The sequence below is a fragment of the Equus przewalskii genome, chromosome 12 (assembly GCF_037783145.1).
Source record: "Equus przewalskii isolate Varuska chromosome 12, EquPr2, whole genome shotgun sequence".
NCBI classification, from domain to species: Eukaryota; Metazoa; Chordata; class Mammalia; order Perissodactyla; family Equidae; genus Equus; species Equus przewalskii.
Window position 1 is genome coordinate 7,967,584 of NC_091842.1, and position 14,137 is coordinate 7,981,720.

Consider the following 14,137-nt stretch of genomic DNA (forward strand, 5'->3'; position numbering starts at 1 on the left):
CCGCTTCTGGTAGGGACTTGTGTGAGAGTCTGGTCTTGAAACTAGATTTGATGGTGACTTATTTGTATCAATGTGATATTGTGACCTCTCAGAGCAATGTTTGGCCACCCTTTGGAACCCATCCGTGTCACTGAGGATTCTGTTTCTCCTTTAACACTTTCTTCTCAGCACAGGAAACAACTGACATGTCCTTTTTCTACTTAATGTTTCAGATCGTAAATCGAACACTCAGAATGAGGCATCAACAGATAAGCCAGAAAGTTCTGAAGAATCTCATGCAGAAGGATTCCAAAGGGATATTACCCCCATGATTACTGCCAATAAATGTGAGGCCAGGTTAGAAAGGCAGTGGGTAAACCTTGAAAAGGAAAGTGGAACAAAAACCCCTCTCCTAGACAAAGGTTCCAAGAAAGGTAGAGAACTAATTCCTACTAAACCTCCCCCGGGAGAGAGACGTTACATATGCGCTGAGTGTGGGAAAGCCTTTAGTAATAGCTCAAACCTCACTAAGCACCGGAGAACACACACTGGGGAGAAGCCGTATGTGTGCACCAAGTGTGGGAAAGCCTTCAGCCACAGCTCAAACCTTACCCTTCACTACAGGACACACTTGGTGGACCGGCCCTATGACTGTAAGTGTGGGAAAGCCTTCGGTCAGAGCTCAGACCTCCTTAAACATCAGCGAATGCACACTGAAGAGGCACCTTATCAGTGTAAAGATTGTGGAAAGGCTTTCAGTGGTAAAGGCAGCCTCATTCGGCACTATCGAATACACACTGGGGAGAAACCTTATCAGTGTAACGAGTGTGGGAAGAGCTTTAGTCAGCACGCGGGTCTTAGTTCTCATCAGAGACTCCACACTGGAGAGAAGCCATATAAATGTAAGGAGTGTGGGAAAGCCTTCAACCACAGCTCCAATTTTAATAAACATCACCGAATCCATACTGGGGAAAAGCCCTATTGGTGTAATAATTGTGGAAAGACCTTCTGCAGTAAGTCAAATCTCTCCAAACACCAGAGAGTCCACACTGGAGAGGGAGAAGTGCTTTAACTGGCAAATATACTCTTGCTGGTTTTGGGATTCTGTGTTTGTTTTTCTTCTTTAGAACATGAGTGCTAGAGAGAAACCCAGTAATTGCAATATAAACTCTGGTGGTGGATTTTATTTCACTCCACATCAAAGGATGCCTGAGGAGGGAGCTGAGGCGGCAGCACTGTAGGATGGGGCCCTGGTGGGTGTCGGGATTCCTCACTCACCAGCTCACTGGGGCAGGGTCCCCTCGCCACACTTTGGTCCCATAAACCATGCCAGCATTGCCTTTTGTATAGTTAAACTCATGTGTATCCAGTATAGTTAAAGAAGAAACGTAAAAGCTGTTTAACTGTTTTAATATGTATTCAAGAATGACAATTTGTAAAGAATTGAGCCACGCTGAACACAATTTAATCTGATTCAGAATAAACTTAGAACATCTTGTAATGCCTCAAGACTGTTATTATAATAGAGGGTCTGTTGGTTATTGAACACTATGCTGAAGAGAGGAAACGTCTCCTGGTTTAGCGTTTGGAAAATTTGGCTTTGGGTAAATGGAACTTTTAGTACTTGTGAACGTGTGTGTCAGGAGGTCGCGGTAGGGTGTAGTCGCCTGCTGCCTCTTGGTCTACATTGTGGTTTTCTACAGACTGAACACATTTTTCCATCGCTGGGAACATTTTGCCAGCCTCCTGTGCTTTTTGTTGTGTATATTCTGTCTCTACCAAAGTCTGAAAGTGTGACTCTCCCCGAGAAGTTTCTTCTAAACTCCAGAAGTCAATAATACATAATACGATTACTTAGGTCCATCCTGCCTTTTCCTTCTGACTGCGGTCTCTCTGAGGTCTTAAGATATTTTTCTCTGTGTCCCTTATAAAGTCTTCTGGCCGGCAAGTCCTCCTCTCCCCTAGAAACCCAGCTAGTTCACTCCCTCCTCTCACTTGCTTATCTTCATGTTACAAGGTTTTTTTTTTTTACCTCTGACTAGTAGTCACTGAAATACCTTTTTGTCTACTGCTGCAGCCCTTAGGGTCAGACGAACCTACATGCCAGGATTAGGGACAGCAAGAAAGTCTCATGTCTAGTACCAGTTCTGATCTCTGGAAACCAGCCTGAATGCCATCCTGGGATGATTAAATAACTAAGTCTTTATGCACCAGCCAGATAAGTTAGGGAGAGGGTCATTGCTGAAAAAGAATCAATAGTGCTTGAAATACGAAATATTCTTACTCCTCCGGTAGCTTACTGACAATCCTGATGTCCTGCCAGCACCTTAAACTCAGTACATTTCACGTGAGCTGTGCTGTTTGCATATTAACCGTGATGGAGGCCCACAGAGAATTTAGTGATCAGGCAGCAGCTGATTATCTTTAGGCCCCTGGTGGAGCTGCTGCATATGAGGGAAATGAAGCATCCTGCTGGGCCCCAAGAGCTGCCGCTCATCGTCCTACTTTGGTGAGAGGTGAAGGGGTCCCACATCTGTGCTGTCTCACAGCCCAGCAGGCCGTGAAATCTTTACCTTAGGCTGCTTCTCCCTCCATGCAAGCGAGACGTACAGACATACAGTCTCTCCCTCCAGGTAGACTGCAGCTCTGCCCACTGGATTTCCCCTCACGCTGGCCTGTAGGGCCCTCCTGGGGAAGGCCGGAGTGCATCAACAATGCATTTCTGGTTCACATCAGTGTCTTGAGCTGATCCCTCTGTGAAACAAACCCTAGGTGTTCCACCGACAGGTTAAAGGGAGCCTTCAGTGAATCCACAGGTGTGAACAGAGGGAGGGCATCACTTCAGCAAACGTAGGAGACGGGGATGGGTCTGAGCCTCCTGCGTACCTACCTTGTGGCTTCTGGACCTGCTCATGCCTGATCCCAAGTGTGACACTTCCCCCACATGATGGATGGTTGCTCTGTCTACCCAGTCGAGTGACTTGATGAGTCAGAAAATACTCAGCTGTGATCAATAGCTACAGGCACGTAGTCATTTGCTGTCATGGTCAGTAGCATCCCAGGAGCTGCTTTTCAAACTGCGTAGTTCTCTGCTGCAGCAGGCATGACTTCTATTGGCAAGTTCCTATTGGGCTTGGCAGACCTCTACACAACATTTCTATCCAACACAGATGACTCTAACACCATTTGAATCTGCCGGGTCATATGGTGCTTGGGCTGTGTGACTGGACCACACTTGAAAGTGGATGTGCTGCCTCCAAAATCCAAGGAGGCCCACCAAACACTGCCTCTTTCTTAGTCTTAGTAGTGAGGGCAAGATGCAGTAATTTGTCCCTTACCTTAGAATGTCCCAGCATGCCTCAGATGCTTGGACCCTTAAAAACTTCACTGATATAAAAGGCCCTGGCATCTTTGTAGGGTTTATCTCCCCTCCTCTGGTATGTGTGTGTGTTACTGAGGGATCCATGTACGCCTGCCACTTCCTCTTCACCAGGTCTGATTATTAGGATGTTATCAGTTGAAGGATGTTCCACAGAATGTCCACAAAATCAGTCCCTGTGTGAAGTAGGAGGGTTGACAAGTCCTTTGTCAAGAAGTTGGATGTATTCCGCTGTCCTTCCCACTTAATCATGAACTGCCTTTGGTCCTTTTTATTGATGGGAATGGAAAGAATGCATTCACCAGACCACTAGCTGCATGCGAGGAACCAGGGCCGTGTTGATCTGTTCCAGTGAAGACAGCACAGCAGTTGTGATTAGGTTGACGGCAGACAACCGTCATCGGCCACGATTCATCTGTTTTTTGTAGGAGCAATACAGAAAAATTGAGTCAAATCTTTGAGAGTGGCACTAATCACTTCAGTTCCACGCAGGATATAGTATTGTTTCTGATGTACTATCTTGGCTCGGTAAAGGGGAGGGAGGACTTCAAGGGTTTCCTCTTGGCCCTTTCTACCATAACAACTTATGCTACAGGTTGGGGAACCAATTTGCCAAAGCTCCATCACCCTCCTGAATACATCCATCCCAGTTACCCTCTCAGGAACAGGTCCACACGGTGGGTCTCGGGCCCTCTGGGCCCACTGAGGTGCATCTGGGTCAGGACTCCATTTATGAGCTCACCTCTATCTGCATGGCAGTGATGAAGTCGTGGATGCTCTAGATTCAGGTCACCTCAGACCCTCATCCAGTAGCCTCAAAAGGTCTGGCATTCCCTTCCCTTCGTGTCCATCTAGGGAACAGCCACAAGACCCTCTGGGGCAATATTTATTGCATATTCTTGTGGTGGAATTGTAAAGTTCTTCCCCAAAGAACCCAAACCTCCCGTTCAACTGATGAATTCATCTGAGGACTGGCTGAGACCCGGAAAGTGGGTGAAAGATTGCAATTTCCCATCACAGTGGCTAATATCAGCCTTCCCCCCAGCTCTTGATTTTTTTGTTTGTTTATATGTCAGGCACTACCTTGGTGACTCCCAATCTTTCCCAGGAACACCAGGGGTTATTAGCCATCACCACGGATCCCTGTGGGTCAAGACACCCTAGTTGCCAGTCTGTCCACGTTGCCCTTCATAGTAGCTATTTTAGAATTCAGTCATCCCCACTGACGGCAGGAACTCAGTTCCATGGCAGCATCTCCCGTTAATCCTAACCTACAGTGACAGCCACCACCGAACTTCTCAGCAATACCTGTGCTCCCCTCATTAGTGCATCCCTATTGTCTTAGTGAAGGGGGAGTGCTTTAGGCCCCCTAGTAACATAGCCAGGCGTTGGGTTCTCCAGTCTCATGTTTTAAGTTCACCTTAGCACTCATGAGCCTGCTGACCCCTTTCTCAACACTGCTAATTAATTAGTTGCAGCAGCTCTGCCTCATTTACTATAGGCCATCATTCACATCCAAGTTTTAATGAGCCACCTAGAGTGCATTAGGATTGTATTAGTTTTTCTATGGTTGCTGTAATAAATTACCACAAACTTGGTGACTTAAAAAAAACTTTTTTTCAATAATTTTATTGAGATCATAATGGTCTATACCTGTGTAATTATTGTGTACGTTATTGTTTATCAGTTTCTGAGTAGACTTCATTGTGCTGACCACCAGTGGTCTAATTTTCATCCATCACTGTCCCTACGTGCCCTTTTACCTCTTTCGCCCACCCGCAACAACACGGCTTTGTTATCTGTGGATTAGAACTGCAACATGGGTCTCACTGGGCTAAAATCAAGGTGGTAGCAGGGCTGTGTTCCTTTGTGGACTCTGGGGGACAATCTAATTCCTTGCATTTTCCAGCCTCTAGAGGCTGCCCACATTCCGGCCTCCTCCCCCACCCCCTCCCCTCTGTGCCCCCTCCCTCCCTCCCCTGTCCGGGAACGCCAGCGTCAGGACCACAGAGTGAGCTAAACCTCCGAGGTCCTAGAGAGGCCCGAAGTCGCGAGCCCGGGGGTCTCCTCAGGCTGGGGCCTCACAGAAAATGGGCGGAGAGCACGCGTGCGTGGGTTTGGGTCCCAGCGCCTCGGCCGCTGTCGGGAGGTCCGTTCGTTCCGAATCGTGGGTGCCCCGGGCCGGCAGAGGACGCGGCGCTGCCCGGTGAGGCTCCGGGGGCGGGGCCGCGTCCGGTTCCGGCGACCCCCCGCGAGGCGAGCGCGCTCCGGCGGCTGGCGGCCCTGGGCTTCTGCGCGCGCTCCCGCTGGGCCGTGCGCTTTCCTTGCGGCTGAGCCGCTTAACCCTCAAGATTCCGGAGGAGCCGGATCCAGCCTATAACGCACGCAGGCCCTAAAGGCAGGGTTGGCCGCGCTAGGGCTGGATCTCAAGCCTTCTGGGGACCGCTGCCTGCTTCAGTGCTCTTGATGGTTACACAAGTTGACCCCTAATACAGTGTTGGTCTGCTTACTTAAGATCTGTATCTCAATGAGTTATTCCGATAAGCTAACTGGATGCACGCTGTTTTTAAAAACTAGAGTAGTAGAGAAATGTTACCTGCAAAATAAACGCCCCTTATAAGCTCACACTTAATATTTGATGCCTAGTGATTCTTAAAGACTTTTCCAAGCATATATAAATACATTTTTTTTTTAACAAAAATGAGGTTATGGTATATATGCTGTTTTGGACTTTGCACTTTTAAAGTCTAATTGTACCTTGGACCTTCTCCCATATCGATCAATACTGTACATAGGAATCAAACTTCATTCTAACCATTACCTGGTTTATTTAACCTTTCATCTCATGGTTAACATTTGGATTTTGTCCAATTCTGTGTGATTACGAAGGGCATTTTTGCACAGGTTTCTTTGCAGACTTATGGAAGTATTTCCATACAACAAATTCCTAGATGTGGAATTGTTCTAACGTAGTGTAAAGGAGACCTAGCATGAAATGTGGTTGCGCTTGCACGCAAGGCATCTCACAAAGCTGGCTGGACTTATCTGCAAACAGAATGTTCTGCCTTGTGAACTCACAAGGCCCCAGGGAAAACATTGCTTGCAAACAAGGATGTTTTATCAGTTCCTCACAAGGAACAAGCCTGGGGCCTTGGGAGTTTGAAACATTATGAAGGAACCTGTTAGAAACAGATATGTAGGGGAAAGCTCATTATTGTGGGACGCTTGCGCAGGCTTAAGTCGCTGACTCCTTGCTTTGGCAAAATGCTGGCTTTGTTTAGAGGCTATAAAAATAAAGAGCTCGAGAAACTCGAGACTACACAGCAACCGGTGTTTGTATATTCATTTCTTCGGCGGCATCTGGCGCCCAACGTGGGGCTCGACGAAACCGAAAGGGTAAGCACCCCGGGAAAAGCAAAGGGGGACTTTCGGGAATAAGTAAGTCATGGGGAATTCTAATTCTCTCAGGTCACAATATTTAGACCTTATAAAGGGACTCCTTGAGTCCGTCGGGGTAGAAGCGTCCTCTCGGCACTTAAATGAATTATTTCGGCATGTTGAATGCCACTGTTATTGGTTCCGTCATCAGACAAAGGTTCAGTTAAATTTGGGGGAGTGGAAGCAAGTTCAAAAGGAGTTGCGGAAGCAACATCAGCGGGGAAACGTTATGTCTCTTAAACTCTGGATTCTCTGTAGCGCCGTTACTCAGGCGCTTGAAATTTTTGAAACAGATAGTGAGGTTAATTCCTTCGTAGTGAGGCTCATTATGAGGACGTTCCGGTGGAAGAAAAAGATAAAAAGGAGGGATCTTGGGGCTGGCCCCGTGGCCGAGTGGTTAAGTTCGCGCGCTCCACTGCAGGCGGCCCAGTGTTTCGTCAGTTCGAATCCTGGGCGCGGACATGGCACTGCTCATCAGACCACGCTGAGGCAGCGTCCCACATGCCACAACTAGAAGAACCCACAACGAAGAATACACAACTATGTACCGGGGGGCTTTGGGGAGAAAAAGGAAAAAATAAAATCTTTAAAAAAAAAAAAAAAATATTTAATAAAAAAAAAAAAAAAAAAAAAAAAAAGGAGGGATCTTTCCCTCCCTCTCCACCGGAGCCTCCTGATGGGATTTCTAAGTCTAGCTCAGATTCTGAGGAGGATAGTGACGAGGAGGAAGAAGATAAATTGATTTCCAAAATGGCTGAAACGTTTTCTAAATTACTACAAAAGACTCAAGGGAAGAAAAGCCAACGGTGTACACCCACTGCTCCTCTTTATGCCTCCTTGTACCCAGTTGCCAAGACAAAGCATGTGGATGTGGGTCGGGAAAATCGCCGTTTTACATTTCCAGCCACAATGTTTTATGATGGCGAGGAGGATCTCCCTGCGCCGCCTGGTGGATTTATAGACTCTCCTTTTCTTTTCCCTATTACCCGACAGCCCGGTCAGCCCGGAATGATTAATGTCCATTATACGCCAATGGAATATAAATTTTTTAAGGATTTAAAATTGGCAGTATCCCAATATGGATCCCAGTCTCCCTTTGTCTTGGCAATGATGGAAAATGTGGGGATGGCCAAATTGCTCCTGCCCATAGACTGGGAGGCAATAGGACAGGCTGTTCTTGAAGGGTCGCAATGGCTACAGTTGTGAAGTTGGTGGGAGGAAGAAGCAAGGAAGCAAGCTCGCATTAATCAGACCCAAAATCCCCCAGGGTCCCTTGGAGGATAAGCTAATGGGGGAAGCTGCATTTAGCTCTTTAGCAGCTCAAGCTCAATACACTGATCAAGATTTACGACAGGTTCGTCAGGTATTTTTAAGAGCATGGAGGCGTGTAGTCCCGAGTGGACAATCACAGCCCTCTTTTGTTAAGACTATGCAGGGTGCTACAGAGCCTTATACTGATTTTTTGGCGCGATTAAGGATTGCTGTTGAGAGAGCTGTTGGTACCGATCAGGTTGGGAGGCTCTTGCTAGAGACCTTGGCATATGAAAATGCCAATCCTGAATGTATGCGCGTTCTTGATCCGTTGCGTGGTCAGGGGGCTAGCATTGCTGAATACTTTAGGGCATGTGCAGGTGTGGGAGGAGTTGAACATCAGGCCTCTGTTTTTGCTACTGCTGTGGCTACTGCCTTGAAACCTCAGCGACAGGGCACTTGCTTCAATTGTGGGAAGCCAGGACATTTTCGCAAGGACTGTCGACAGCGCAACCGACAAAAAGGGGGACCTCCTGGTCTCCTTAATGTCCCAAAACCACAGCCACCAGGTCTTTGCAAACGCTGTGGAAAGGGAAGACATTGGACTAACGAATGTCAATCCCGCACCGATAAAGATGGAAATCCTCTCCCAAACCCCCCGTCCGGGAAACTTCCCAGTGGGCCTCAGTCCTTGGGGCCCAGCAACAATACCGAGGACCCAGGGGCCAACGACTCTCCCATCGTCTCCAACTTTGCAAAAATCCCCTCATATGGTTGTCACTTAGTAATTTCAGATTTAAAGGCTGCCACCCATGGCAGTGCCGCCGCTGATCTGCCTATTGCTGAGAATGTAACACTCTCCCCAGGAAGTGGCCCATGTAAATTACAGACCAGTGGTTTTGGTCCCTTACCTCAGGGCACTTTTGCACTCCTCTTAGGTCGGAGTAGCGCTGCCCTTCGAGGAATAACTGTTTTTCCGGGAGTGATTGATCCTGATTATAGGGGAGAGATTTGCATTGTTGCCTAAGTTTCCAAAGTTACTTCATTATTGGCAGGAGAACGGATAGCTCAACTCTTGCTACTTCCATATATTTCTTTTCCTGCGATGGACAAAGAAAGGACAGGGGGTTTCGGCAGTACAGGCAAAGGAATATATTGGGAAATGTTCATCAATGATTCCCGTCCATCTTTAACCTTGATTATAAATCAAAAATCTTTTGAAGGCCTAATTGACACCGGGGCCGATGTATCTGTTCTATCTTTACTTCAATGGCCAGCCGACTGGAAAAAACAGAGATGTTCTTTGATGTTGTCAGGGATGGGTACGGCCTCTGAAGTATGGCAAAGTGCCCAGCCCTTGTCTTGCCACATAAATGAGGGAAAAGAGATATTTATAACATTTTATGTGGTTAATATACCCATTAACATCTGGGGAAGAGATATTTTAACTAAACTAGGAGTATCCTTATCTTTCCCTCTGGAAAACTAATAGCCACTGCTCAACCCCCTCAAGCACTTCCTCTTAAATGACTTACAACTACTCCTAAATGGATTGAGCAGTGGCCTCTTCCTATGATAAAGCTCGAGGCCTTAAGATCGTTAGTGGCAGAACAATTAACTGCTGGCCACATCGAACTTTCCACTTCCCCATGGAATTCTCCTGTGTTTGTAATCAAAAAGAAATCTGGAAAGTGGAAGCTCTTGGTCGATCTAAGAGAGGTTAACAAATGTATTGAACCCATGGGCGGATTACAACTTGGCTTGCCTTCCCCCGCCATGATTCCTCAGACTTGGTCTATTACTGTAATAGACCTAAAAGATTGCTTTTTGACAATCCCTTTACAGCCACAGGATAAGGCCAAATTTGCTTTCACTGTACCTACCTATAATCATCAACAGCCAGTTGAACGTTATCAATGGACCGATCTCCCTCAAGGTATGATTAATAGTCCGACCTTATGCCAAGAGTTTGTGGCGCGGGCCTTGACTCCTGTGAGACACTTGTTTCCTCAATTTATCTTATATCACTACATGGATGATTTACTCCTTGCTGCCCCTAATAGGGAACAAAAGGCTCCATTTTATCACAAGGTTCTGGAGGCCTTAAAAGCCTTTGGATTACAGGTTGCGCCTGAAAAGATCCAAGAGGAATTTCCTTATTCTTATCTAGGATTGACTCTTGAATCCACTCAGATTAGACCCCAAAACATTCAAATTCGAAGAGATCATCTAAAAACACTTAATGATTTTCAAAAGTTACTCGGAGATATTAATTGGCTTAGGCCCTCCATTGGCATCCCGACTTATCAATTACGTCATTTATTTGGCACCTTAGAAGGAGATAGGGCGCTTAATGGTCCCAGACAATTGTCCCCTCAAGCTGCAAAGGAGCTCTCATATGTGGAACAGCGTATCTCCCAAGGGTTTCTTTCCTACTTAAATCCACAAAAGTCTGTTCAATTAATTCTTTTCCAAACGCCTCACTCTCCTACTGGAGTAATATCCCAGGACGTAGCCATTTTAGAATGGCTCTCCCTCTCCAATCAGACCAACAAGAAGTTACAAACATATATTGATAAAATAGCTCTTCTCATTGCAAAAGGTAGAACACGAGTCCTTCAATTGACTGGCCAAGAGCCCCAAGAAATTACTACTCAATTAACTAATGCTCAAGTCTCAAAAGGTTTTCAATTCAATGAAGAATGGCAACTAGCTTTAGCAGATTATCCTGGAAGGCTATCCAATCATTATCCTCACTCTAAACTTTTCGATTTTCTTCGACAGACATCTGTTGTCATTACTAATGTTATTTCTCACATGCCCGTTTCAGGTATTACTGCTTTTATTGATGCTAACAAGACATCTGAGGGATATTGGACAGACCAACAATACAAGGTGTTGCCTCACTCCTTTTCTTCAGTCCAGCTCGCTGAACTTTGGGCCATAACTTTAGCCTTACAAGAATTTAATACCGTCCCTCTTAATATTGTTTCTGATTCTCGTTATGCTACCTTATCCTGCTCCATACTTCCAGACGTTGATCTCCCTTTGTTTTCTAGATCTTCTATAGATAAACTTTTCTTACGGGCCCAACAGTTACTACTACAGCGACATGACCCAGTGTACATTTGTCATGTTTGAGCTCATTCTACCTTACCTGGCCCTGTTGCTGAGGGCAATCGCTTAATAGACACCTTACTGTTCCCTCTCCAGGCGGCGGAACACGAACACGCTCTTCATCATACTAATGTTCAAGGACTTCTTTCCAAACATTCTATTACTCATCACCAGGCTCGTGACATAATCCGTACATGCCCCTCTTGTGCCCCTTTCTCTTTGACCCTTCTTCCTCCAGGCGTCAACCCTCGAGGCCGTCAAGTGAATGAAGTCTGGCAGATGGATGTTCTTATTGTTCCCTTTTTCGGATGATTAAAGTATGTTCACCACACTATTGACACCTACTCTCATTTTCAATGGGCATCGGCCTTATCTTCGGAAAAAGCTGATGCAGTTATTACACATTTACTCGCTTGTTTTGCAATCATGGGAATACCTTTACAGATAAAGACTGATAATGCGCTGGCTTATCAGTCTCTTAAACTCCATAAATTTTTTCAAAAATATCACATTCAGCACATTTTTGGTATTCCTTATAATAGCCAAGGTCAAGCGATCATTGAACGTGCTAATAGGACCTTGTGTGAATATCTCACAAAACTGAAAAAGGGGGATGTGAGTAGAGAAATGGTCGAAACATACCTTAAAGTGGCATTGCCACAATGGAACTTTAAATGGTTATGGAAATAAGACTGTGACTATGCAGCATTTCGCTCTTGTTCCCCCACTTTTACAACATCCTCCTTATCCTCAAATTCAGGGAGATATATGGAAATTGTGGGCGGTGTCTGGACATTTGACTGTATGGACTGGTAATTTTACCTTAAATGTGTCTCAAAGTTCCGGACCTTTTCAGGTTCACCTACGTAAGAATAACACCTACACTGCAACGGCTTGTGTCAAATTTCCCTATTCCTTATTATCAGGGAAAATTATGTTAAGTGTTACAGAGGGATATGTAAATTGTACTGCTGATTGTGTCTTTACTCAATGTGTAAATAAAACTTGGTGGGAGACAATCGAAGATACCAATAAATCTGTAATAATTGTAAAAGCTCGTTCCGAGTTTTGGATGCCTGTTAATCTGACACGTCCTTGGTCTGACTCTATTGCTGTTTCACATCTGTATGATGCCCTTCAAGTTGTACTACATCGATCTCATCGACTAGTAGGATTGATCGTCGCGACTATCCTTGCGGTTGCATCCGTTACTGCGACGGCCGCTGTGGCCAGCCTGGCACTGCAGCAAGAGATACAAACTGCGGACTTTGTCAGGGAATGGCACAAAGACTCTCATGCCTTATGGCAACAGCAAAAGGACTTAGATGCTCAATTAGCTACCGATGTAATTAACTTGCAACATACTGTATCTTGGTTAGGGGATCAACTGACAGTTCTTGCTACCCGCAGTATATTGAAATGTGATTGGAATTCTACACAAATGTGTGTCACCCCACTGCATTTTAACATGTCAGAAGGATGGGAAATGATTAAGTGCTCTTTACGGGGTCATCAAAATTTAACTGCAGAGATAATGCAACTCGAACGATCTATTGCAGACACTTTCAGTAAAGAATTGCCTAAATTGACTGGGGATGACCTGTTAAAGGGACTGCAGGAGGGGTTAAACCGTTTGAATCCCTTGGGGCATGTAAATACGCTGTTGTCTACTTCTTTAGGGAATCTGGTGCTAATATTGATTTTATGCTTGCTTCTCTATGTAGTCTTCCGGCGCTGGAGAAAGCGACAACAACTAAAAAGTATCGTTGAGACCGTTGCGCATGCTGTCCGTCAAAATGCTAACAAAAGAGGGAGAGATGAAGGAGACCTGGCATGAAATGTGGTTGCGCTTGCACGCGAGGCATCCACAAGACTGGCTGGACTTTTCTGCAAACAGAATGTTCTGCCTGGTGAACTCACAAGGCCCCAGGGAAAACATTGCTTGCAAACAAGGATGTTTTATCAGTTCCTCACAAGGAACAAGCCTGGGGCCTTGGGAGTTTGAAACATTATGAAGGAACCTGTTAGAAACAGATATGTAGGGGAAAGGTCATTATTGTGGGACGCTTGCGCAGGCTTAAGTCGCTGACTCCTTGCTTTGGCAAAATGCCAGCTTTGTTTAGAGGCTATAAAAATAAAGAGCTCAAGAAACTTGAGAGACTACACAGCAACCGGTGTTTGTATATTCATTTCGTCGGCGGCATAGTGTGCACTTTTTGTGTCACCATATTGCCTTCCAAAGTACTGAGCCAATTTGCACTCCTTCACCAGTGTTTTGTTCTTAGAAAAGCCTTCCCCATACAAAATTAGAAAAAATGTGCACTATTTTTATTGACTTTTTGTGTCTTCATTTATTAAAATATTATGAAATGTATTATTCTCTTCTTATCTGTATGCTTGAAATAAATGTGCCCACCACCTGTTTTTCTTCCAGATCTTTAAATTACGCTCTATTTGCTTCAGATTCTCTTTCTACCCCTCCCCCTCCGTTTTTTAAGAAATAAAATTTCTGTGTTTAGAAACCCTCCCCTGTAAACCCTTGCACCTTGTTTCCCTTGAACCTGTTTCTGTCTCCAGTGCTAACCATTATGAATTCTGTGTTTCTCATTTCCATGTATCATTTTGCACTTTTGCTAAATGTATATTTACACACAATCTACATCATTTTGTTTTGAAGATTTTTAAATTGGCAATAAATGATATCATACCACTCTCCACAGCTTGCTTTTTTCAATTATTGTTTTTTTGCGATTTAACTGCAAGATAACAGCCCATTGTATGATTATTTTATTGATGGACATGTAGGATGTTTCCCCCTTTTTTTTCCTATCACAAACAGTGTTGAAGCAAATATGACTGTATACTCTGTGAGAACCCTGCGCTTCTCCGATCCTGAGCAGTGCAGTTGCTGGCACAGCACATGAGCATCATCTTCAGTCCTCTTAGATGATGCCAAATTGTTCTCTTGAGGAG

General features: G+C 45.2%; 2 protein-coding genes and 1 long non-coding RNA gene across 9 annotated transcripts in view; 2 read left to right on the forward strand and 1 right to left on the reverse strand.

Annotated features, from left to right (window-relative positions):
- ZSCAN21 (zinc finger and SCAN domain containing 21) overlaps positions 1-1,477 on the forward strand; it is a 42,547-nt gene extending 41,070 nt beyond the window's left edge. For 6 of the 7 annotated variants that reach the window (XM_008536550.2, XM_008536553.2, XM_008536554.2 and 3 more), the window contains one exon: positions 213-1,477. In XM_008536550.2, coding sequence (XP_008534772.1) covers positions 213-1,051 — 839 coding nt within the window. In that variant the 3' untranslated portion in view covers positions 1,052-1,477. The remainder of the gene's footprint in view (positions 1-212) is intronic. The other variant, XM_008536548.2, reaches the window with a different exon arrangement.
- Positions 1,374-5,673, reverse strand: LOC139074844 (uncharacterized). Its single transcript, XR_011524697.1, has 2 exons — positions 5,444-5,673; positions 1,374-3,773 (listed from the first exon to the last, which is right to left on the reverse strand). It is a non-coding gene; the product is annotated as an uncharacterized lncRNA (long non-coding RNA).
- A 1,006-nt stretch (positions 5,674-6,679) lies between these two features.
- On the forward strand, positions 6,680-13,875 carry LOC139074840 (endogenous retrovirus group K member 7 Env polyprotein-like). Its single transcript, XM_070567633.1, has 2 exons — positions 6,680-6,754; positions 12,005-13,875. The coding sequence occupies exon 2, from the start codon at positions 12,099-12,101 to the stop codon at positions 12,999-13,001; it is 903 nt and encodes a 300-aa protein (XP_070423734.1). The 5' UTR covers positions 6,680-6,754; positions 12,005-12,098; the 3' UTR covers positions 13,002-13,875.
- Positions 13,876-14,137: the final 262 nt, after the last annotated feature.

Coding starts and splice junctions, on each gene's coding strand:
- LOC139074840 (XM_070567633.1), top strand. CDS start 12,099: ATGTTAAGTGTTACAGAGGGATATGTAAATTGTACTGCTGATTGTGTC.